This window comes from Haliotis rufescens, unplaced genomic scaffold (genome assembly GCF_023055435.1).
Source record: "Haliotis rufescens isolate VD_foot unplaced genomic scaffold, xgHalRufe1.0.p SCAF_2, whole genome shotgun sequence".
In the NCBI taxonomy this organism is placed as follows: Eukaryota; Metazoa; Mollusca; class Gastropoda; order Lepetellida; family Haliotidae; genus Haliotis; species Haliotis rufescens.
In genome coordinates this window covers 75,568,370-75,593,792 of record NW_025963890.1, presented here as the reverse complement: position 1 = coordinate 75,593,792, position 25,423 = coordinate 75,568,370, and the positions used below count along the sequence as shown (strand labels likewise).

The 25,423-nt window shown below is 39.8% G+C and overlaps 1 protein-coding gene across 15 annotated transcripts in view; it reads right to left on the bottom strand.

Moving 5' to 3' along the window:
- The window catches only part of LOC124147601 (cAMP-specific 3',5'-cyclic phosphodiesterase 4C-like), a 592,292-nt gene that overhangs the window by 150,794 nt on the left and 416,075 nt on the right, over window positions 1-25,423 (bottom strand). For 9 of the 15 annotated variants that reach the window (XM_048400566.1, XM_048400565.1, XM_046518271.2 and 6 more), the window contains one exon: window positions 15,787-15,975. In XM_048400566.1, coding sequence (XP_048256523.1) covers window positions 15,787-15,824 — 38 coding nt within the window. In that variant the 5' untranslated portion in view covers window positions 15,825-15,975. Of the gene's footprint in view, window positions 1-11,445; window positions 11,671-13,563; window positions 14,954-15,786; window positions 15,976-19,259; window positions 19,394-21,923; window positions 22,475-24,346; window positions 24,433-25,423 lie in introns of those variants that run through there. The other 6 variants (XM_046518273.2, XM_046518268.2, XM_046518274.2 and 3 more) reach the window with 6 other exon arrangements.

Here is a 25,423-nt window from a genome sequence, read left to right as displayed (position 1 = left end):
TGATAGTGACATTTTACAAGCAGTTGGAACAATAATGTCATGTGCCCATTTTAGATTGTTTAAGGAGTCTCTTAATTACTTTGTTAATCTTCGTGAAATCAATTCTTAATTGGTTGTTGACAACTAGCATCTGTAATAAAGACAAACCAGCCAGAACCAATGAAAATCTTATATCGTATCACAGAGCCCCATTCCAATCACGACCCATGAAGATCCGGGGTAGAATAGTTTGTCAGCAACCCATGCTTGCTGTAAAAGGTGACTTTGCTTCTTGTAATAGGCGACTAATGGGATCGGGTGGTCAGGCTCGCTGACTTGGTTGATACATGTCATTGTATCCCAACTGCGTGGATCGATACTCATGTCAATATATGGATTGTCTGGTCTCAACTCGATTATTTACAGACAGCCGTCATATAGCTTGAATATTGCTGAGTGTGGCGTTAAACAACAAACCAATCAAAACCATTCCAATCACCAATAGACTCCTGAGAATAAAGAGGCCCTTTAATTATCTGTGATACTTCACACAGTTCCTGAAAGCTACCAAACACGAACCAGTCTAAAGACATATGGTCCATTGATCAGACACAGTGCTAAAAAATACAAGATCTACTGAAATAATCCCAGATATCGATGTGACATCAACCAAGAAGCATAGGAATAACGAATACATGACACTTTTTTACGGATGGCAACTTCTTTTATTCTTTGTACGATGTTTTAGAGCCATATCTTGTTCCTTCATGAGGTGAATGCTAAGTAAGTGCATAGAGTACTTTATATATATTTTTTGTCTCTGTGCACTTACTAATATAAGGATTCACCTTATGAAGAGCAAGAAGTAGCTCTGAAACATTGTACAAAGAATAAAAGATGTTGCTATCCATAAAAAAGTGTCATGTTTTCATGTCCTCCCAACTTCTAAATGCCTATCAAAGACTTTATGCTGAAATTTCCATGAAATCATGACTCAGCTTCCCATTATATCAGCACTCTACAACCCACCATGCACAAGCTAGTGCCATACAGTTGATGACTGACCATGTGACGTCCTTGTGGGTGGGTAGAATAATGTATCTCCGGTTATACCCAAAACTATATTGTTCAAAACTGAAAAAACAAGTCACTTGTTAATAAAAATAAATTGGTTCTTTTTGAAAGAAAAGAAATTGAAGCAGTGACAGGAATAGTATTCTCTGACAAAAATCTCAGAGATTATGAACTGGTTGGCCCTTAGCGCCATCGGACAGTTATCTTCTATTTGTTCCCAGCAGCATCTCTGAGAATCAACAGCACCATCCGATTCCATCAGCCTGGCTTTCATGGATGCAGCAGCATCTCTAATTTGCCTAAGCTTCAGAGTAATGGAAGTCAAATCTGAGAAGCACAATTAATTTGTCTCACTCTAACTGCTTCCAAAATCCAATTTATTTCAGATGAGAGGGGATCTCATGCCTTTTGTCCTATCATCGACAATCTTCAACCTTGATACAGTATTTGATGGCTGAAGACAATTTTCTTTCAAGAGTGCAAAGGACTATTATCAATTCATTAGATAGCGCCATGGATGATTCCTAGCAAGGTGCATCCATAATGAAGGAACGGGGATCACTGGAAAAGTAATTGGTTTCCATCTTAATTATAAAAAACGCAGCCATAAAAACAGCAAAGGGAAGAAAACCTGTATGCCCCGACAAAGGTGCTTCAACTCCTCAAACAAACTACAAACTGATGAGAGCAAACTCCACGCTGATGAAATTTATAATGGCTTAATCACAAATGAGGTAAAACACTTGATGAAATTTGAAAGTTTTGTTTGAGTAAATCATCTTCTGAACCCATGATCAATAAACCCTGCAGCACTTACGAAGAACGTCAGAAGAAACTCAGTTGATCACATACTAAAAGACAGCTGTGAATAACCATGGCAACATACTGCCTCATTGTATAATCATTAGAAATAGAACCATCTTCAATTCTGTAACACATTAGACGCTTAAATCTTAAACTGCCCCCCACTATGTTGCAAAGTGATATATTTCTTGATTGTTTTTATTTACTTACAAGCAGCAGAATCTCTGCACTTGTACACAGCTGACGCAATTTAAAATGAACATATCGTTTTTAGTTTCAACACAATCAGTATATTTGGTATCATGTCATGGGGTTTTCTCGTCTATCACTTGATTACCAGTTTGTTTACATGCGCCAGGCAACAAACATTTGCTTTTTTATGCCAATTGTGTGAGTGGAAGCATGCTACTGGTAGGGCAGGACAGGCTTACTCTTCTCTCACACACCTGGTGTCATCACTGATTTTCAATGTCCCATTGCTATTTTCCTTTTTATGCCCAATGGAAACTGTTTGGGCAGATAATCGTGACTGGTTATTCTTTGGCAGTGACATTTCATAATAAACATTGATTACAAATGACTAAATATGTTGCCGGGCTATAACATTTAGAAGAGTTATCTTTCCTTGGAAAGTTACCTCCCTTTGTTGAAATTGATGTGTCCATTGTCATCAGTCACTGCCACTTGCCTGCATCTGACATAGATTTTCTAGTCAAACTGACCACCAAAGAATTATGCTTTAATCAATATCTGCCAAGGTTGGTCTTTGTCAGACTGACCACTAATTTATGCATTTAACCAGTCAATATTAGTTTTGGTAACTGCTTGAGTATCATTGGATTTACGGTTGCAATGGCCAAGTCCAATGCCTCTTTAGTAGAAGCTGACACAACAGCCCAAATAGGTACCAGAATTAATCGATGCAGGTTGTGGATGACAAACAGAAATCAATATGCTTCAAGCATCTGGTCAGATCAGTCTACAAGGCACATAAATGTTGTTTGTTTGTTTGTTATTTAACCCAGTACTCAACAATATGCCAGCTTTAAGACGGCAGCTTGTAATTAATCAAGTCAATCTCATTAAAATCATATCTTAGTTCTCGCTACCACTAAACAAAGACGTGTTTAGCGGTAGTGAGAACTAAGATGTGATCTTAATGAGATTGTACTAAAGTCTGACCCATATAATACTTCCTGCGAAGATACGTAAAGAGTTTACCCGTCAAACTGTTGCCATGGCGATTTGAATTTTGTTATCCCACTACTTTAATAAAATGTAAAACTGGTGACAGTATGATAGTGACCATTATTAATAAAGTCACAGTATCACATATCTAGAAGCATTGGGTCAAACACTGCTTGGATCCTTCTCCGGGTATATCACGAACTGTTTCATGGGGGAGAGAAACCTGGGATGATGTCTTGTGTTTACCACCTTGGCGAAGCCTGAAAGCAGGGGTAGGATGCTCACAAACCATATAAATAATCTGGGCAAATCTAGGAAGCAAAGTCATAACATCCTGACACACCTAAGGGATGCAACTCTGTAGAGCAAATGAGAAGACATTAGAAGTGAGTGAGTTGGGTTTAACGCCACTTTTAACAGTATTCCAGTTATATCAAGTCGTGTCAGCTTAATCGGGGCAAACTTGGATTCAAACTCACAATCATAGGTTTCTGGCGTGCCCAAGGGACACAACTCTGCACAGCGAATCACGGCACCTAAGATGATTGGGCCACCCGTGCCCCACTGAAGAAGTCCTTAGAAGACAAATGACACAAAGAAGTGGCAAATGTATGATTCAAATGTTTGAATCAGAAACTTTTTGTTTTTGGGAGCAAGCCTGACCACCTGATCCCGTTAGTCGCCTCTTACAGAATCAGAAAGTAAAGCATTTCTCTATCCATTCTGTAAACTGACACCAGATACACCAGCTTGCTGCTGTTCCGAGTCTGGTTATCTTCATGTGAACTACAAACAGAAAACTACCTCTACCCAGTGACAAGCTGACACAAAAACAGCCACAAACATTTAACCACAATAAAACACTAAATTAATCCGAGACCTTAGATTGTGGACCTGACCTCGGTAAGCAGCTTAAGACACCAGACATCCCTGGAGGAAGTTAGACAGTTTCATCTTATCTTAACAAAGGCAACTCACCTCAGTTAGCGCTATCCCAACCTCTCTTGCAAGAAGACGATTGTGAGAGTCTCTGTACTGAAAGCCATGCAATGCCTCCCAGAAAATCTACTCTGAGTCTGGAGTACCCAAGCGAGCCTCACACGGAAGAATTGGCTGCAGACAAACAGACCATCAGTCAGATACACTGCTGAGGCCAATACAGAAAGCGTTCCACAGAGACTTCAAAACATTCAGCCAAGGTGCTTCCCACACAAGACAACTGTCAATTAACACTCTCAAATCAAATCACTTCATCCCGATCAAACAGCATTGTGTCCACAAGACTTGCCTCTCAGCCTGATCAGAGATTTCCATTCCTCAAGCTCAACTCACCTAATGACCAATTAAAACTCTTTATATACCACGTGAAGGTTGTCAGCAACCCTGGCCTCATATCAACAGTTCTCCAACATCTCGTCTCAGTTGCCATCTTATTAACCATTGTTGTTCACATGCCAGCAGCCCACTGAGAGAACCACTGATCCAGTCATGGACCTGAGTTGTCCTCATGCTAAACTACACATGCACACAGCAGAAGGAGATTACCACTTAGTTCCAGAAATAAAGTTATCTTATCTAAAAATATACACCTACAAAATGAATAAAATAAAACCCAAATAAAGCCTAGAACAGTGCTTAACTTCAAGCAGCCTAGAGCTGAGGCAATCAAGACATAGCAAATTCAGTTGGACTCCTTTTCTAGTTTGTTTTCTCTAGGGCAGGGGAGACAGATAAAGGTGTAAAAGACATAAGGTTTGGTGTACACAACAACAATAATAATCAAGTCTTTGAAAGGCATTTAGAAGTGATACACATAAGAAAGAGAATTTATGGATGTCAACTTCTTTATTATGAGGAACATAACGTTTCGGAGTATATACTTACTCCTTCATCAGGTGAATGAATGCTGAGGCATATGCTTCCTTTGTCCATTGCTAATTACCTATCAGTGCCAGTTAGCAGTTGCCTTCCTTTTTCCACCTTTTGTTATCTTATTACTTTTGTTGTTCTTACATGTACATATATATGTTCTCTGCCTCATAGCATTCATTCACCTGATGAAGGAGTAAGTATATACTCCGAAATGTTGTGTTCCTCATAATAAAGAAGTTGACATCAATATATTCTTTTCATAATAATAATAACAACAACAACAGAAATGGTGACAGCCCGTGAATATCATTCTTAACGAGACATTACTTTATCCACTCGTACACTTGTACACCTGCACACTTGTACACCTGCACACCTGCACACTTGTACACCTGCACACCAGTACACTTGTACACCTGCACACTTGTACACCTGCACACCAGTACACCTGTACACCTGCACACTTGTACACCTGCACACCAGTACACATCTGCACACTTGTACACCTGCACACCGGTACACATCTGCACACTTGTACACCTGCACACCGGTACACTTGTACACCTGCACACTTGTACACCTGCACACCGGTACACCAGTACACCTGTACACCTGCACACTTGTACACCTGCACACCAGTACACATCTGCACATTTGTACACCTGCACACCGGTACACATCTGCACACTTGTACACCTGCACACCGGTACACTTGTACACCTGCACACCGTAACACCTGCACACTTGTACACCATAACACCTGCACACCGGTACACTTGTACACCTGTACACCTGCACACCGGTACACTTGTACACCGGTACACTTGTACACCTGCATGCTTGTACACCTGCACACCTGTACACCGTAACACCTGCACACTTGTACATGGAAAGAACAGTAAAATCCATTTATCTCCATACCAGAAAAGAAAGGACCAACACATCACTTGATTGCGACAGTCCCTGGCAACAGTGACAGTTCTATGTTATTGGTGTGAAATAGTCACTCCACACCTGGGAATAAGAGGACCAATGAATCACCATTGGTCCAGTCATCGAAGGAGCCACAATTCACTGTGCAGCATTGCATCCCCTCGGCATGCCAGAAGCCTAGGATTGTGGGTTTGAATCCTGGTCCGCCCCCATTGTAAACGTCAGAGACCTGCATCACTTGGGGCTTTCCTCCCACATCAAGGTGACATGATGTGATTTAACTGGAATAATGTTCAAAGTGGCATTAAACCAAACTCACTCACTCACTCACTCACTCACTCACTCACTCACTCACTCCCATGACATACACAAGCGGTACAGGTTTTAACTGTGGTTTAATAGAGTTACTAAATCATTCAACCAAACTGTACATAGAAAAGATTTGAATCACAACTTGACCGGGCATGACTATTTATTATTATTATTTATACAAACAAATACTATCTATGACACAAAGCTACACTAATCCTATTTGTTTATTGTTTAATGCCACACTCAGCAATATTCCAGGTATGTGACAGCGGCCTGTAATAATAAAGTCTGGACCAGGCAATCCGGTGACTGACATCATGAGCACCGAAACACGCAATTCGGATACAATGAAATGCAGGCTCCGTCCTCACCCCAATCAGATGTGCACTGCACCATTTAACATCAGCATGGCCTTCCTGTGTTGCTACCTGCCGATTGTTCTACTAGACAGGTGCAGGGGAGGCGTCCCATCTCATCCTTCCTCCAAGAGAACTACCTACAGGCGGTTCTGCTGGATGGTTAATAGACAGCTGAGAATGTCTATCACCATTAACACATTCATCCAGTATTATTTAACCTGGTTCCCACAACTATTTAACTCTGACACTTACTGATGATGTTGTTGATAATAAAAACAGGTAAACTAAATAATTATTATTATTATTTATACAAACAAATACTATCTATGACACAAAGCTACACTAATCCTATTTGTTTATTGTTTAATGCCACACTCAGCAATATTCTGGGTATGTGACAGCGGCCTGTAATAATAAAGTCTGGACCAGGCAATCCGGTGACTGACATCATGAGCACCGAAACACGCAATTCGGATACAATGAAATGCATCAATCAAGTCAGCAAGCCTGACCACCCGATCCCATAGTCGCCTCTTACAACAAGCATGTTGCTAAGAATTAACAGGCTTGATATATGGGTGATGCTTCTTCAGCCAGAAATTGGACATAAATTATAATGAAATAAAGAAAGAAAAGGTGAGAGTGGGAGTGTGCCACTTTTTGTCCGACACCAGCAGCAGGCAACAGTCCTGTCATTATTGTGATTGGCTAAACTATGATAAAGAGTCATGTGACCCTGAGGTCGAGCACATCCAAAACAGACTTATACAAAGTCTACTCTAAATCTCCAGATCATAAACTTCAACTCTCAAACTGCATCAATACAAAAACATCTTGGGAGTAGAAACTCTGTATGTACATACAAAAACTGACCAAAGCACTCACAATCACACAGTATACAAGACAATACAAGAATATTTGTCAATATTGACAAGCTTTCATTGTCAGTCCTATATCAAAAACGGTGACACTACACCTTTCATAGTAAACCCCAAAATCCTCGTGAACGAATTATATCCATTAGCTTGTAGCCATCAGACGACCTTGACAACGCATATAACATGAACATTCTACTTCTTATCAAGTTACAACACTTAGCCGGTTCCTCAAGGTATATATTTAAATCACTTCTTCACCAACAACATGTGTCTGTTTGCTAAATAAAGACTGCTTACATTCCGCGGTTGTTTCTTCATGACTTGAGTTTCCTGGAGGCAAGTTGTTTCTTCGAGAAACAGGTGGGCCTCCTCCTCTGATGCCTGGAGTGCTGCAGGCTCCGTCCTCACCCCAATCAGATGTGCACTGCACCATTCAACATCAGCATGGCCTTCCTGTGTCGCTGCCAGCCGATTGTTCTACTAGACAGGTGCAGGGGAGGCGTCCCATCTCATCCTTCCTCCAAGAGAACTACCTACAGGCGGTTCTGCTGCATGGTTGCTAGACAGCTGAGAATGTCTATCACCATTTACACATTCATCCAGTATTATTTAACCTGCTTCCCACAACTATTTAACTCCGACACTTACTGATGATGTTGTTGATAATAAAAACAGGTAAACTAAATAAACTATTTGACAAGTTCAAAACAGATACACCATGCTCCATATCACCCAGACAGGTTTCTGACATAACACAACTAACTTTAGAAACTTTCTTATTATCTATTACAAGGTACATTTTTTTTTTAAATAATATTTTCCAGAAATTCTTTTTAATAATTTGGCTCTAAACATAGATAGATGTATTGAAAAAATTGTGTTGTGGGTCACACAATTTTGTTTGATACTCCTTTCAGAAAAGATATTGTACCTCTTCAATTAGTGACTAAAAGAGTATACTGAAACTGATGAGAAGCATCCATATATCTATCTGATCACCGGGATCATCTTCCTGTGATTTCATCATCATACGGGCGGTCGGGTAGCCTAGTGGTTAAAGCGTTCGCTCGTCACGCCGAAGACCCGGGTTCGATTCCAGACATGGGTACAATGTGTGAAGCCCATTTCTGGTGTCCCCCGCCGTGATATTGCTGGAATATTGCTAAAAGCGGCGTAAAACCATACTCACTCACTCACTCACTCATCATCCTACATAGCACATGGAACAGGCCTTCCAAACAGAGGGTTACCATTTGATGAAACCCAAGAAAATGTCTGTGGTGCTGACAAACCTCAAAACATAATCAGGATGAACCGGTATTCGAATCATGATCACAGGTACGTGGGGCGCCTACAGAACCATGATCACAGGTACGTGGGCATCTAAAGAACCATGATCACAGGTACGTGGGACGCCTACAGAACCATGATCACAGGTACGTTGGGCGCCTACAGAACCATGATCACAGGTACGTGGGGCGCCTACAGAACCATGATCACAGGTACGTGGGGCGCCTACAGAACCATGATCACAGGTACGTGGGGCGCCTACAGAACCATGATCACAGGTACGTGGGGCGCCTACAGAACCATGATCACAGGTATGTGGGGCGCCTACAGAACCATGATCACAGGTACGTGGGGCCCTACAGAACCATGATCACAGGTACATGGGGCGCCTACAGAACCATGATCACAGGTACGTGGGGCGCCTACAGAACCATGATCACAGGTATGTGGGGCGCCTACAGAACCATGATCACAGGTACATGGGGCGCCTACGGGACTCTAACACAACACAATAAACAGTAGCTCCTTAGACGACGGGGCCTCCATGTTATCTCCGTAACTGCATGTATGATTCTATCTCACCCAACATTGCTATTGTAATTTATTCAACTGTTGCAACAGCTGTACCTGATCATCTACAGATTTCTAACTCAGCAAATTCTGATTTGACCAGAAAATATTGGAGCCGTGGGGCGACTACTTTCAGTAATGAGAGCTTCAAGGTCATTATCCTCATCTCCAACACATCTGTGACGGAGATACTGACTTTATGATGAAGTATATACAATATCACAACCTCACAACCTGCCTCACTGGCAAACACAGGGTATGAAACTCCCAAAAATTTCAGCCAGACCACAGGACTGGCTAGCTGAAATACTTGCCAGCCCTGACCAAAACCTGCCTGCCCACTATAATCATATGTTTCTCAGTATAATTTAATTAAATCTTTAAATCGAATTCATTGAACATGAAGTAATGCAAGAAAAGAAATAGCAAACACTTTTTAGGTCAGATTTGTATTTAATATCCTAGAATACATCATGTAAATATCCTTATTCCTAAATAGGGCCTAAATTTTAGGTTGTCTAAAAGCTAACAGGGTTTCTTTTTGGTTACATTTTATCATTCAACTTTACATGTGAATTAATGCTTATCATCGGGAAATATTTAGAATATTTTCACAAATGAAATATAACCTGACTGTCGGGCAGGGGGATTTGAAAATCTGGCAGCCCGAGTTGAAATCAACCCGTCTCCGACGGTCGGGCAGGCAGGTATTTCGAACGCTGCCAAACATCTTGCCTTCCATCATTCCCTAAGTAGCAAATGGCACCATTTGACATTCTGGTCTTTGTGTGTGCAAAGTGTCATGCAAAAATACTAATTAGTTTTAGAGATATATTGTTCAGACAAACACACCACTAACAGAGTCAAAGTCATACTTGTTGCCATGGAAATGTGAAAAAGATTCTAAAAACTTTTCTCCATAGCAAAAGGCACCAACCCTTGATTAATACATGTACCAAGTTTGGATGAAAAATGTTGAATAGTTTTTTTCGTTCTCCGGAAACAACACCTACCTGCGTTTCAGGTAAGTCTAACTTGTTTCCATGGAAACAGGGAAAAATCAAATTTTGAAAAATTCCTAAATAGCAAAAAGCAAAAGGTCCTTGGTTAATATATGTACCAGGTTTGGATGAAAAGTCTTTCACAGATTTCAAGTTGTGCTCCGGAAATGACTCTTTGGAGACGAAGTCCAAGTTAGTTTCCATGGAAATCGAGAAAAAAAAAATGACAAAAATCCGCAAATAGCAAACAGCACCACTTCAGAATCTGTTTGAGATATCTGCCTAGTTTTGTGAAAAGATATTCAATGGTTATTGAGTTGTGTTTTGAAAACAGAATCCACCCCCTTATGAGACAAATACAAATTGCTTCCATGGAAATAGAGAAAAATAAAAATGCCCAAAATCTGAAAATGGTAAAAGGCACAACTTTAGGATCTGTTTGATATATCTGCCAATGTTTGGTGAAAAATATTGAACAGTTTCCGAGTTATGCTCCAGAAACGAAATGATTACAGTCAGACGGATGGTAGATGAAGAGACAGACGGAAGAGGCGTCAACTATATCCCCCTGCACAGTGTGGACAAGACAATCCAGTGATTGGCATATTGAGCATTGATCTACACAATTGGGAAAGATGACATGCAATCAACCATTTTTTTAAAATATGCATGAGAATAAAATCTAATATTAATTTGCTGTGGCCTCAAAGCTTCTCTCAAAAGTTCTCAGACAACAGCAAGACACCATTTCTTTAAAATAGTGAGTTGGGGTTGAGAATCTCTTAATCTCCATGATTTTACAAATTTGGTCAAGTTTTTCAAAGAACGTTTTAACACTTTCCTGCCTGTTCCCAAGTTCATACACTCTGACACACTCACACTTGATTCCCCTCATGAAGTCAATGAGTGTAGGACAGTTTCCCACAAGTTTCTCTGAGTGTCGCCTGCGCTTTATTTCTCTGTAATACTGATTACTCGTGAACCCTGAATAATGAAACACTTTGTTTTCCTGAACTATCCCTTCTTGTCATTATTAATCAGATCATATATTAACCCTAACATACAACAGATTGAAAACATCAACAAATAAATACCAAAAATACCACCAAAACAAATACAAAAAATAACCTTATCTTGTTTGAATGCACAGAAAGATGCTAGCAGAATCAAGCTTAAATACTGTACCACAAACTAGGAAATCCTGTCCTGTACATCAAGATCCAGCACCAAGTGCTCTCTGGGAGTGGGGTTTAGTAGGTCTATATCCTCTCATCCTCCTCAGTCACAGCTGCACCAGGGTCTGAGTAGAGCCGTGGTGTAAACTTGCCTTGAACTGGGCCACCGTATGAAGCCTGGCAATAACTTTATACAGCAGGGGAAGTAACTCTTGTATCCAACCTCCCCACAACACTGATGATGACAACTCGACCAGTGGAAATGATCCAAACATTACAAAGTCAATTGTATGAAGATTCACTTCTTATCCATGACCAGTAGTATAAGAGAAGGATTGGACATTGGGAATAATCAAGCAGGTTCTACACGGAAATCTCCATTCTTCATGCTGCACACATTATCATAATCATCATCAACGACATCATCATCACCATCCCCAGCACCATCATCATCAACAACATTATCAACAGGATCATCATCATTATCATAACCACCAACAACAGCATCATCATATCCTCATTATCAACAACATTATCAACAGCATCATCATATCCTCATCATCAACAACATTATCAACAGCATCATCATCATATCCTCATCATCAACAACATTATCAACAGCATCATCATCATCATCATCATCATATCCTCATCATCAACAACATTATCAACAGCAGCAGCATCATCATCATCATCATCATCATCATCATATCCTCATTATCAACAACATTATCAACAGCATCATCATCATCTAATTTAACTGTTGATTATCCATCATCCCACCACTCTATACTCGACACCTGCCTGGTTTGCCCAATGGAGCCAGTGCGGGCTACACCGCCGACCAGGTAGTACAGGTACAACAATCACCTGTCACCTGGAGCCATTCACTTGTTGATACCTGTTCCTTCAGCAGGTGATAAACAACCTAATGTCAACATGATGAGGTCCCCAGTGCAGGTGAACAACTGCACTCTGCACAATACGCTGCACACAAGATGAACAGACGACAAATATTTCAAAATGCTTGCACTGCCAATTTCATTTTTTCCAACATGTTGGGATTCTATTTAATTCTTAAAAAAAAAAAAACACAAAATGTTTCCGTAACTAAACTGACACTCATTTTAAAAAATAATATGATGGGGTTTATCAGTGTTGGGTCAATGGTGTTGACTTGACACCAAACCATCCACAAGATAACCTCTCCTGTGTATTGTGTTAATAAGCCTCTGAGAGATTTAAGAGATCTAATTTGACGCCTGATCTGGGTCTGGTAATGAACTCGGTGTACAACAAGCCATACATCATCTATAATTAATGCTTTTCTTTTGCTGCAAGCTACACAAGGGGCCGAAGGTAAACTTGTGATACCAGTAGATCTATTATTCAATAGATGTGTGTTTTCAGTAGGTCTGTTTATTCAGTAGATGTGTCTATTCAGTAGATTTGTTTTCAGTAGATGTGCTTTTTCAAGAGATGTGTGTTTTCAAGAGATGTTTGTAGATTTGTCTATTGAGTAGATCTGTGCATTCAGTAGAATTGTGTATTGAGTAGATCTGTGCATTCAGTAGATTTGTGTATTGAGTAGATCTGTGCATTCAGTAGATTTGTGTATTGAGCAGATCTGTGCATTCAGTAGATTTGTGTATTGAGTAGATCTGTGCATTCTGTAGATTTGTGTATTGAGTAGATCTGTGCATTCAGTAGATTTGTGTATTGAGTAGATCTGTGCATTCAGTAGATTTGTGTATTGAGTAGATCTGTGCATTCAGTAGATTTGTGTATTGAGCAGATCTGTGCATTCAGTAGATTTGTGTATTGAGTAGATCTGTGCATTCAGTAGATTTGTGTATTGAGCAGATCTGTGCATTAAGTAGATTTGTGTATTGAGTAGATGCACAATTCACACCACAATCTCATGGGTGCAGGTGCATGTTTCAGACCAGATACCAACTACATGTATGACAATAGCCCCCCAAACTCAATATTTCCACAGAGATAAAGATCCCCTGTAAATATATTACATCATCATCATCATCATCATCATCATCAGTCAGACAAAATGATGTTTAATCCTGCATCCAATAACCGACAGGTAAATACAGCTACACAACAGATCACTTACCTTCAGAAGCTAGTCAACTCGCCCATCCGGAGTCAGGCTGTCGTAGACGATGTCTCCAACTCCGTACATCTGTTCCCACTTAGACAATCAGAGATGTGTTTGACAAGACATGTCCCCGCTAGTCTGTAGCTCCTTGTCTTCCAGGTATTGAAGTCTATGCATCACCACACCATCCCTCTGTTGTGTTGACATGCATTCTTCTCCCTGTTCCAGTCAGTCCGGGGCTGATGCTGTCATCTGATGGCCACATAGCCTTCAACCTCCTCCTTTGTGTTTATCCTCTAAATACTTGTAACAACATCATGTGTTTAAACTTTATCAGTCGTTCTGTGTAGCATCTCTCAAGCAATTCAAGTTGCAATTTTAAAATCTCCTGTTTTTATGACGAGCTTGAGAATTTTGTCCGAGCTTCACAGAATCCATTTTTATCTGTATGGTTAACTTGGCTGAATTAACTTTTGAAAAATGACAAAATCCATGAAATCTCTTCTTCATCTGACAGATTCTCCCATTTAACAATTAAGATTCACGGCAGCGGAACTCTTTTCTCACACAACCACCATAATCTAATTGTTTCAATTTCACCTCCTAAAACAGTTTCATGACATTCTTGCATGTTTTGCACCTCATATCCATTTCCTGGAAACTTTTTGATATAATGCCATCTCTATTTCTCTTCCGAACTTCAGCCTGAACAAACTTGCATTACATGGCAGGTCTCCTGGACCAGAATGAATTAATTCTTCATCAAATCCAGTTGATCATGTCAGATCCACTCTGACTTTCAGAACTTACAACTTATTCTGAAACATAATTCCATCTCCTACCAATTTCTTCCACTGGTATTCCTCACAGAGAACCTGGAGCTGCTTCTTTACACTTGTACTTCACTCCATTTCAATCCAGAGAAACATCTCCACAGAAAACTCTCATTTTCATTATTCAAATTATCAGAAGCATCCCCGGAAGGCGTCAATGGTGACTTGATGATGTCTTCCGCAGGAGCCAAACAAGACAAAACACTGCTCCACATTCAGCCCTGTTTTCCATTATTGTCTTGTTCCGTTTGATTTTCCAAATAAAGATGGTGATAATTTAGGTGTGAGGCAACTCACCTTTGCATCGACTTCTAGAGACTAGTGAATGTATTCCTTTCCTACATCACATCAAACACTCCAACCCAGATACACCAAAAGATTAACATTTGTCAAAATGTTGAAAACACATTCCAGAGCCCTTGCCTTTTCGAAATACTGTTGTGATTGAGCTTTCAAATAGGAGAAGGTTAAAATAACTCATGTCTTAAAGTTAATGCAATTGTACATATAAGCATGATACATATATATGATGAATGGATATTTATAACGTAATTGAATCGGTTCATATGAAAAATTGTATGACATTATACACATGAAACTGAAGTCAGGAAGTCTGAAAAAGGTCCAGCAACAATGCATAATCATTTAATCAATATATTAAAAAAATAATAATTATAGGATCAGATTGATGACAGCTGGTGATCCAAAGTTTTCTTGACAGAAAACCAGCCAATGTTTGGAGGGTTATAAGCTATATACAGTGTACATATGGATAATAGTTCCTGGAAAAACATTCACCCCCATTCTATTCTCACCCCCTTAGCAGCACATACTCATTCCCCTTTAATACTTGCTGGTTCCCTTCTAAACTTTATGATCACTTTATTTCTGGGACTACCTGAAGACCTACTTGCCATTTAAAACTTAGAACCCTCTTCACAAGGGCCGTACCAAACACATGTCACAAGTGGCCGATCAAGGACTGTGACCAACACATGTCACAAGTGGCCGACCAAGGACTGTGACCAACACATGTCACAAGTGGCCGACCAAGGACTGTGACCAACACATGTCACAAGTGGCCGACCAAGGACTGTGACCAACACATGTCACAAGTGGCCGACCAAGGACTGTGACCAACACATGTCACAAGTGGCCGACCAAGGACTGTGACCAACACATGTCACAAGTGACCGACCAAGGACTGTGACCAACACATGTCACAAGTGGCCGACCATGGACTGTGACCAACACATCACATGGGGCAAGAAGACTGCTAAAAAGGGTCTAAGAGCGTCTGAGAGTTTCTAAGAGATTTTAAGAGTTTCTTTGAGTGTCTAAGAGAGTCTAAGAGAGTCTAAGAGTGTCTAAGAGAGTCTAAGAGTGTCTAAGAGTGTCTACTCACACAGGTTCTGTTCCCTGCATAGAGGAGTGGCGAGACATGGACTTGGGGGACAGCTCATAGTCGGAGTCGGATCGGTACAGGAAAGACTCACGGCGCTGGGGGAGGTTCTGCAGGACCAGCCCTGACGATGGACTCCCCCCACCCTCCAGGGGACTCCTGCCAGGGGCCGCACCATTCTCCACATCAAAACTGAAATACAAAAACATAACTTTACCTTTTTGTCATTGTTTCATCACTTGAGGTAGAAATGGTTGCAAATGTAATCTCACTTTGGACTAATGCCTTGCCACATTGTGATCCTAGAACTGTTGTCACTTGTGTAGTTAACACAGATCTACAGTTGTCTCAGTGTCATGATCACTGTGTGAACAGAGCATAACATCAGCTTCACAAAGTGTAGATCTGTCTTATACAGAATGGGTGGGTGGATGTGGGTGGGGTGGGTGGGGTGTGGGTGGGTAGGGTAGGTTAAAAAGAAATTTATTGCTTCAATGAAAAAAACAATTTTGACACAGATTTTATCACAAAAAAGATTTGTTCTCCTCCTTTCCTATAAAAACTTATACATCTTGAGTGAGTGAGTTGGTTTTACACTGTTTTGAACAATATTCCAGTCATATCACAGCTTGTCAGCTTAATGTGGGAGGAAAGCCCAAAGTGATGCGGGTCTCAGATGTTTACCACTTTGGTGAAACCCACGAGCATGGGTATGGTGCAGTCTAACCTAGAAACATTATCGGGGCGAACTAGGGGGAACATGAAATGGTCAGTTCCTTGAAAAAATTATATTCCATTTCAACATCATATGTTTATGGAACTCAACACGGTATCTTGATGACATTTAGTAGATTATTAGTGTTTTAGTAACCACCAAAGTTGAAAGTTTTAGTTTCAACTGAGAAAAAAATTGACTTAATTTTTTACTTTTGTTCTCTTTGACCTATGTGATAACAAGTGGTCTAGTTGGTACCCCGTTGTTCTCGGTGACCTATGTGATAACAAGTGGTCTAGCTGGTACCCCGTTGTTCTCGGTGACCTATGTGATAACAAGTGGTCTAGCTGGTACTCCGTTGTTCTCAGTGACCTATGTGATAACAAGTGGTCTAGCTGGTACCCTGTTGTTCTCGGTGACCTATGTGATAACAAGTGGTCTAGTTGGTACCCCCTTGTTCTCGGTGACCTATGTGATAACAAGTGGTCTAGTTGGTACCTCATTGTTCTCGTTGACCTATGTGATAACAAGTGGTCTAGCTGGTACCTCGTTGTTCTCAGTGACCTATGTGATAACAAGTGGTCTAGTTGGTACCTCATTGTTCTCGGTGACCTATGTGATAACAAGTGGTCTAGTTGGTACCCCGTTGTTCTTGGTGACCTATGTGATAACAAGTGGTCTAGCTGGTACCTTGTTGTTCTCGGGGACCTATGTGATAACAAGTGGTCTAGCTGGTATCCCTTGCTTTGAAAATAATGACATTTGACTGTTTTGGCAGGAGACACAGTTTGATAACAAATTGTTTCTCATTGTAGACCAGTGATGAATATTTATATCAAAGCATGTTTAGCAAGTGATGGTTGTTAAATCTAGTGCATAGCATCAATCTCATTTTATTTAACCATCGGTTATGATCAAGATCTATATGTGGTCAAGAACAATATACATAGTACATACTATGACAATTTGTTATGTTTGCTTGTTGTTTAATGCTGCACTCAGCAATATTCCAGCTACATGATGGCAGTTTGTAAATAATCAAGTCTGGACTAGACAATCCAATGACTAACATCATGAGCATCGATCCACACAATTGGGATATGATGACATGAATCAACCAAGTCAGCGAGCCTGACCACCCGATCCCATTAGTATCCTTATGACAAGCATAGTTGCCTTTTACGTCAAGAATGGGTTGCTGAAGACCTATTCTAACCTGGATCTTCATGGGTCTCATACTTTTATAGAACTGACACTTTAACAAAAGCAATATGAAAGAATTTAAGTAGTATATACTATTTAAAAACTTTTTGAAAGGTTTGTTCATTTTATATTGAAATAATCAGTTCAAAGGCAATATTGAATACTATTTGCATGACAACATCTCCACAATCATATTCAGTCCCGACTTGGATGTCGATCTCTATCAAAAGTTAAGCAGGATACTGTGGTCAAATGTAACACATCTACAAAAATATATGGGCATGAGTTACAGAACATCGGCAAATGTGGGAATTCCAATGTTGGAATTGTTTCTGACATTTCTTCAGACTTGGGGCCGAATATTGGCCTCTGTGCAGGCCTAGATAAATCACTGGGTATGTCCACATTGTACAGTGTCCAGATTCTATATGGTATGTCCACACTGTACAGTGTCCAGATTCTATATGGTATGTCCAAATTGTACAGTGTCCAGATTCTATATATGTCCACACTGTACAGTGTCCAGATTCTATATGGTATGTCCAAATTGTACAGTGTCCAGATTCTATATATGTCCACACTGTACAGTGTCCAGATTCTATATGGTATGTCCAAATTGTACAGTGTCCAGATTCTATATGATATGTTCACACTGTACAGTGTCCAGATTCTATATTGTATGTCCACATTGTACAGTGTCCAGATTCTATATATGTCCACACTGTACAGTGTCCAGATTCTATATGGTATGTCCAAATTGTACAGTGTCCAGATTCTATATGATATGTCCACACTGTACAGTGTCCAGATTCTATATATGTCCACACTGTACAGTGTCCAGATTCTATATGGTATGTCCACATTGTACAGTGTCCAGATTCTATATGATATGTCCAAATTGTACAGCAAATTCAGTATTCTTAGCATCACAAAATAACGACTTCACTTGGTGAGTCCCATGACAAGGAAAAAGGCGTGTCAGTAAATGGAAACGTGAATCATAAAAAACTTAGGTACTTCCCGTCATAAAGAAATAAGCAAATTGCCAGTCAGCGTAGCATAAATCTTCTGCACATCCGTTCTCATTAAAAACAGCACACGCATTCTTTTCCACAAGCTAAGTCATGTTGAGCCCTGACACCTCCTCCACATAAAGGGCTACAATTAACATGAGTCTCAGTGATTGACCATGTAGGGGGATTATCCATGAATGGAGTCTCATAGAGCCATGCTGAGTGAGTGAGTGAGTGAGTGAGTGAGTGAGTGAGTGAGTGAGTGAGTGAGTGAGTGATGAGTGAGTGAGTGAGTGAGTGAGTGAGTGAGTGAGTGAGTGAGTGAGTGAGTGATGTTTATAGCAATATTCAAGCCATCCCACACCGGCTTCTCACAGACGTGTGGAATTGAACTTGATCCCTTGGAATTTAAGCAAATTTCCTAATGAAACATATTGAGTCATTAACTGTGGGTTATTTAAGAAAAACATAACAAAGAACAAGAACAAGAACCTGAAACAATTAAAAAAGAAGTAGAATGAAAATTACATAAAAATATGATATACCTCTTCATGGCTGTGCAGAGACAGGTCTACTGACCACACACTCCTCCAGCATCAGACACTGGTTTACAAAATGCAACCCACGCGCTGAGCTGCACCCCAGAACATACACAGCATGAAGGGTTTACACTCCTACAATGTTGGCGAGGCTGTTGTCGTGTAGGCAGGTCAACCCAACTTGTTTCTTGACGTCACTCATGTAACCAATATGGGATATGATCTTGATTCCCATGTTGATAAGACAACAGATTCACACAGTGAACTTTGGGGGAGTTATGGCATGACCAAGTGATCTACTTTTCTACCTGATCTAAAATATTCAACAAAATTGAACTATTTTCAAATCATTTGCATTATTCCCAATACAAAATAACCCAAAGATTACTTGTAGGACAAAGTACTTGATATCTATGATCAGGTAGTAGGGAACAGGTGATGAATCATCAAGGACTACTTAAACTGGTTGACGTAGGCAGTACAAGGGAGAGAACTCCTCTCATCTTCAATACTAAGCGTGGCCTGGGCCCTGAGTTTGAGTTAATCAATACTAGTACAGTGAATGCAGAGCTGAGAAGGTCTTGTATCTGCAAATGTTGGTTTCTTCATGACAAATATTATTTGTATGGACGACAACTTATCCATGTGGTGTTTCTTTCAAATAAATAAAAGAGACGATAACTATTCCAATGATCATAAGAAATCTCTGCCCAAGCCCATGGTACGATTCTGCCAATATCATGAGCATGTGTTTAGGAATCACTATCAAATAGTGATGACACCAGATGTTTGCAAAAAAGATCGGGGCATCCTGCTCTACCGGTGACACCCATCACAAACACATGACACAATATAAATCTGAATTAGTGATCAGATCGTCTCCACTGACTGACTGATATAGAAGATTTAGCGTGCGCTTTCCGACTGTAGCATATTTCGCACACGGGCCTGGCCAGACCATTTAGTGTATTCCGAGAAGGGTGAAAGTGGTGTGTGCAACACAAGAGGGGGCTTTTAGGGGTTGCTTATATTGAATTTTTGGAATTTTTAAATTTGGAATAAATGCCGAGGTGGGTGGAAGAGGGAACTAAGGGAGCCGGGTGAGGTGGGTGTTTGTATGTTTATTGGATTTTGGATTGGTAGATTAATTAGTTTTTAGATGCGCTTAAGTAGATCGTCTTCACTGGGCAACATCATTTTATATGAAGCAAATGCAAGTAATATGGGACGTGGAATCTGATTGGTCAATAGGAGGGGCATAGAAGGGGCGTAACTCATGATAGCCACTGGTGGTGCTATGATTGTGCCCAGAAATTCCAGCCTAGCTCGTCAAGGATTGAGACTGGACTTAACTCATGTAACACCCTTGCCTTGAGAAGATGGGTTTTACATTGATTGAGGATGTTTAAAGACAACAACTTCATTCTTTAAACAATTTTCACTGAGACTTTCATTGCTTTTCTGATTTAACAATTTTCAATGATTTGGTTAAAGTGGTTACAGGAATTATCTGTGTTTTTTTGTTGTGGTTTTGAGCCAGTACAACATGTTGATCTAGTTTATAGTTCATATGGGTAAAATACTAAAGAGTTTGATACTATTGTTTAACACTGCCAAATATAGGATCCAGTCATGTGACCTGCAGGCTTGTTGATTGCCCGGCAATCTTGTTCATCATCTGTTTCTGAATCACAGATCAGTATCCGTTGCCCGGCAATCTTGTACATCATCTGTTTCTGAATCACAGATCAGTATTTGTTGCCTGGCAATCTTGTACATCATCTGTTTCTGAATCACAGATCAGTATCTGTTGCCCGGCAATCTTGTTCATCATCTGTTTCTGAATCACAGATCAGTATCTGTTGCCCAGCAATCTTGTACATCATCTGTTTCTGAATCACAGATCAGTATCTGTTGCCTGGCAATCTTGTACATCATCTGTTTCTGAATCACAGATCAGTATCTGTTGCCTGGCAATCTTGTTTATCATCTGATTCTGAATCACAGATCAGTATCTGTTGCCCAGCAATCTTGTACATCATCTGTTTCTGAATCACAGATCAGTATCTGTTGCCTGGCAATCTTGTACATCATCTGTTTCTGAATCACAGACCAGTTTCTATTGCTATTCAATATTGTACATCATCTGTTCCTTATCACAGATCAGTATCTGTTGCAGATTTTTTTTTAAAAATCTCGAACGCATCATACCAGAGGTTTTGAATGTTTTTTAACACAATATTTGTTCTTTATTTCAATTTGTTTTTTAAACGTCCCCAAAGCAGTATTCACATTAGCACTGTTCTATTTCAGACATAGCCAGGTGAATATAGTGAATAGTCCTTGCTATTAGAAATATTCAAAATCAGTGGTGAACGACAAGCTTAGATATCACACACTGATGAAGCATGTTGGTTATATAGAAAGTGGCTGCTCTTTTTAAACAAGTTTGCTGATACATAACACTGTCATTTCCATTGACACACTCACATCATGTCATGTGCTTGTACAATTATCTGTTCCCATTCCCTCACAATACATCCCACCCCATGTCAACAGTCAAGGAGAAAATATCCTATATTCAAACACCCGTGACAGAACAGAACAATGTGGTGGCGTGATTTAGCATTGACTGGCTAAGATCTGTGTTAGATCATTTCAAGGTCATACCTCCGTCTGATTGCTCGGAAATACATCCGATCCTTCTGGTTGTTCCAGGGGTTGTCGAGTAAATGTCGGTGCCTCTCACCATGCTGTAGCCAGGCCTGGGTTAGTTCCACGTCCAGAGTGTCGTCCAATTCAACATCCTCCTCCATTGCAACAGGAGGTTGAAACATTGTGCACCCGACTGTCACACGGCAGTCATGAATCAGTCTCAATGTTGACTTTAATTACCATGTAATTCCTGGATTTATGTGATAATTACTCATCTAAACATGTGAACACAGATCCTCCTCAAAATATCCCGTACGGACAAATCTTGAATTAAGTATTCCTTTGGCATCAAATGATCACAAGACGTCTGCTTGTGTCACCATAAAACTGTCAGACAAGAAATTCACAAACACAGTCCACGTCTTCAATGACCACTCACAGGCAACACCTCCTCAATGCACAGGTCAATTCTCTGCACAAACAATCCAGCACCAACTTCTTTCAGTCATAGAAGGGACCAACTTTCACCAAGCACTGCTCTACCTCTCTTCCACAGGCAGGTAAATACCACCGAGATTCACATAGCACTTCCTATGCTGTCCCGATCTCATTCATACTCACAAAGACACGGACACCCAATATGAAAGGTCTTTCAAAAGTGGTGAATAACACTACAACAGTTTTGGTATAAAGCCAATGGCAGTAAAGCAATAACAAGGTGAAACGTTGCACACACCAAGGGGCTGGTGTTGTTGGTAGCCTTATCCAAGAAAGTACTGACAAATAAATAAGTGCACAATAGCCCTGTGGGACAGAGTGTTAGACCCCTGCTCCAGCTTCCAGGGTATTATGTGAGGCATATTCGCAGGACATAATTGGATAATCTCTTCAGTCTCAACTGGGGTATGAGGATTAGGATCAACTCCAGTTCAAATAGCCTGTCCTCTACAACCATGTACACATTAGCGTGTATGACGTCCTGCTTTTCACAAATCTATTATTGTTATGTGTTTTGCCGTCCATGTGTATGGTTAATGAGGATAGATTACCTCGTGGATGGGTATAGCAAGAAAAGGTATGGGACAAGTTGGGCCCAGGTCCTGCTTGTGGGAATGTTACATGTTAAAGCTATGAAAAATGTTTGAACAACTGGGGAAATAAAAACAACCACAAATACTCTTAAAGCTGCATTATTATAACAGGTTATTACCTATTATCATTACCTTTTGTTATTACCTAGTAGTAGTAGTAGTAGTAGTAGTAGTAGTAGTAGTAGTAGTAGTAGATTAAAATAAAAAAAGGGTTTGGATATTATTATTATTATTATTATTATTATTATTATTATTATTAAATTTAAAAATATCGAATATTTTTTTTCAAATGGCTTGTAACTTGTTCTTATGAAGGTTTTGGACATTTGAGATAATCAAATACACAAGTATAGCTAAATGAGCTAAATGAGCAAAAAGGCTGAGTCGGAAAATTTAAAGAAAAGTTTTATTATCATGAGTAAGTATGTGGCTGAGATGACTTTGTTACCATTTCGCATTGATTCATCTCCAACTCCTAAGAAAAAGCTTCTGTCAAACACTTCCTACTATACAATAATAGAAAAAACAGTTTCCTTCACACACACACTTCCTGTCGATATATCGCCATCTTTCAGTGGCACTTAGATATTAAATTATTGTTTATATGCATAAAACTAATCACCATAGTTGTGAATGAACAAACATTCCTTCGTTAATACAACAGCAAAAAGATTTAAGGTCATTACATCAAACCATTTGTATTAGGCCACAAATTGATAATTAGATTTTCATCAATTTTTAAAAAAAAAGAGAGGCTGATGCATTTTATTTTTTTGGGATTACTTTTTTAACATACTCTTCGGGCATCTGTCAACAGATGTTTGGTACTTAAGGAACACACAATTCTTTCATATTGTGCAAAAAACGCACAAAGTCGGAAAGCACACGTAAAAACACCAACTCTCTCTCCCCTTTCATATTATCCTAGTGAATCCGTCATGGCATGACAGACTACCTAGAGTGATAGGAAAGAATCAAGTGTTCTTTAACTTCTTTAGAGTAGTATATGTTCAAAAAGCAGAGAAAGAAGGGCCAAAACTAACACTGAGACTTTTCGTGTTTGTAGATTTTCAGAAAATGAAATGATACGAGGCATGTGACAATAACATAAAAAATTATTTATTATGTCTTTTGACACTGAATCATGAACATAAAACAGAGAGAAAGAATGTCTATTTTAAATGTAGCAACAACAGAATATAAGATATATGACTGACCAAATGAACAAAATGAGTAGAATAAAAGATTTCATGGAAGTTTCGAAAAAATATTTTTGCCATGAAATGTGCCCAGTGTTAATTTCAATACCATTTTTCATTCAATGTAATTGTAAATACATATATTTACCTATACCGTCTCAACCAGCAAGCGACCGGCCATGAAGACATGACTGTCAGACTCAACCATTCCACAGACATGGATGGTGGGAAAGAAATCAGAAAGATATACAAACAAGCGGCAGAGCTGTTAAACTCATTATGCTCCTCTCAGGGAGTGGCATGGTCATGGGATGGAGGTAGTTGGCAGGGAAACAGTACACGATATCCTCCCCTGCACCACTCCATATCTACACCTGATGATGCACAGACACTTACGTTTACATCCTTGAGTTCATATTCATATTGATATCTTTTATCACTCACATTGATAACTATATTTAAATTGTGTTATTAATTCTGATAACCATGGCAACTGCATTTGTCACAACCGTAAAGCGGAAGTCAAGATCATTAACGTGACGTGACCTGTAATGTGATGTCCTCAGATCTTTGTGTCGAGTTCTCAAGCACAAAAAAAACCCCACAAAAATCTGATCTTAATGAGACTGAGTGTAAAGTATGTCGGAATGCAGGTGTGTGGACCTTCCAAACTAACAGCCATCATATAGTAGTCCCAACTGTTCAGTAGGAATACATCAATTTGGAGGAGGTGATCAAACTTTGGATGTCTGTTAATCTGCTATTCCGCACTTGATACCCAGGCAACATTCACTGATGATTAACTAAGTCGCATTTCTGTAAACTTTTTGTAATTTTTGTTCAAATGAGCCACAGATAAAAGCTGTCGTAATGACAGTAGTACATGTATAAGTGTTTTAAGAATGTACCCAGCAAACCTAGTTCTTCTAAATGATTCATTCTTCTGGAAGGTGCTGGAAACAGCGATCAAGTCATTAGGACTTTCCTCCTACCATTTGCATGCAGAGCTGGAACTCGTCTCACTGCCACACCAGAGTGGGCTGTATGGAGATTGTATGTGTGCTTCCAGCAGTACCAGCAACGTTATCACAGAAGCAATGCCGGATGTAGTTTGTCTCACAGTCCCTGAACCACATTATTTTCCCTTCTGTCAAGCCCTTACTGTAACTTGTAGCTCTAAATGAATCAAGTCTAGATTTTACACAGGTTTATGTGTCCCCCTGGG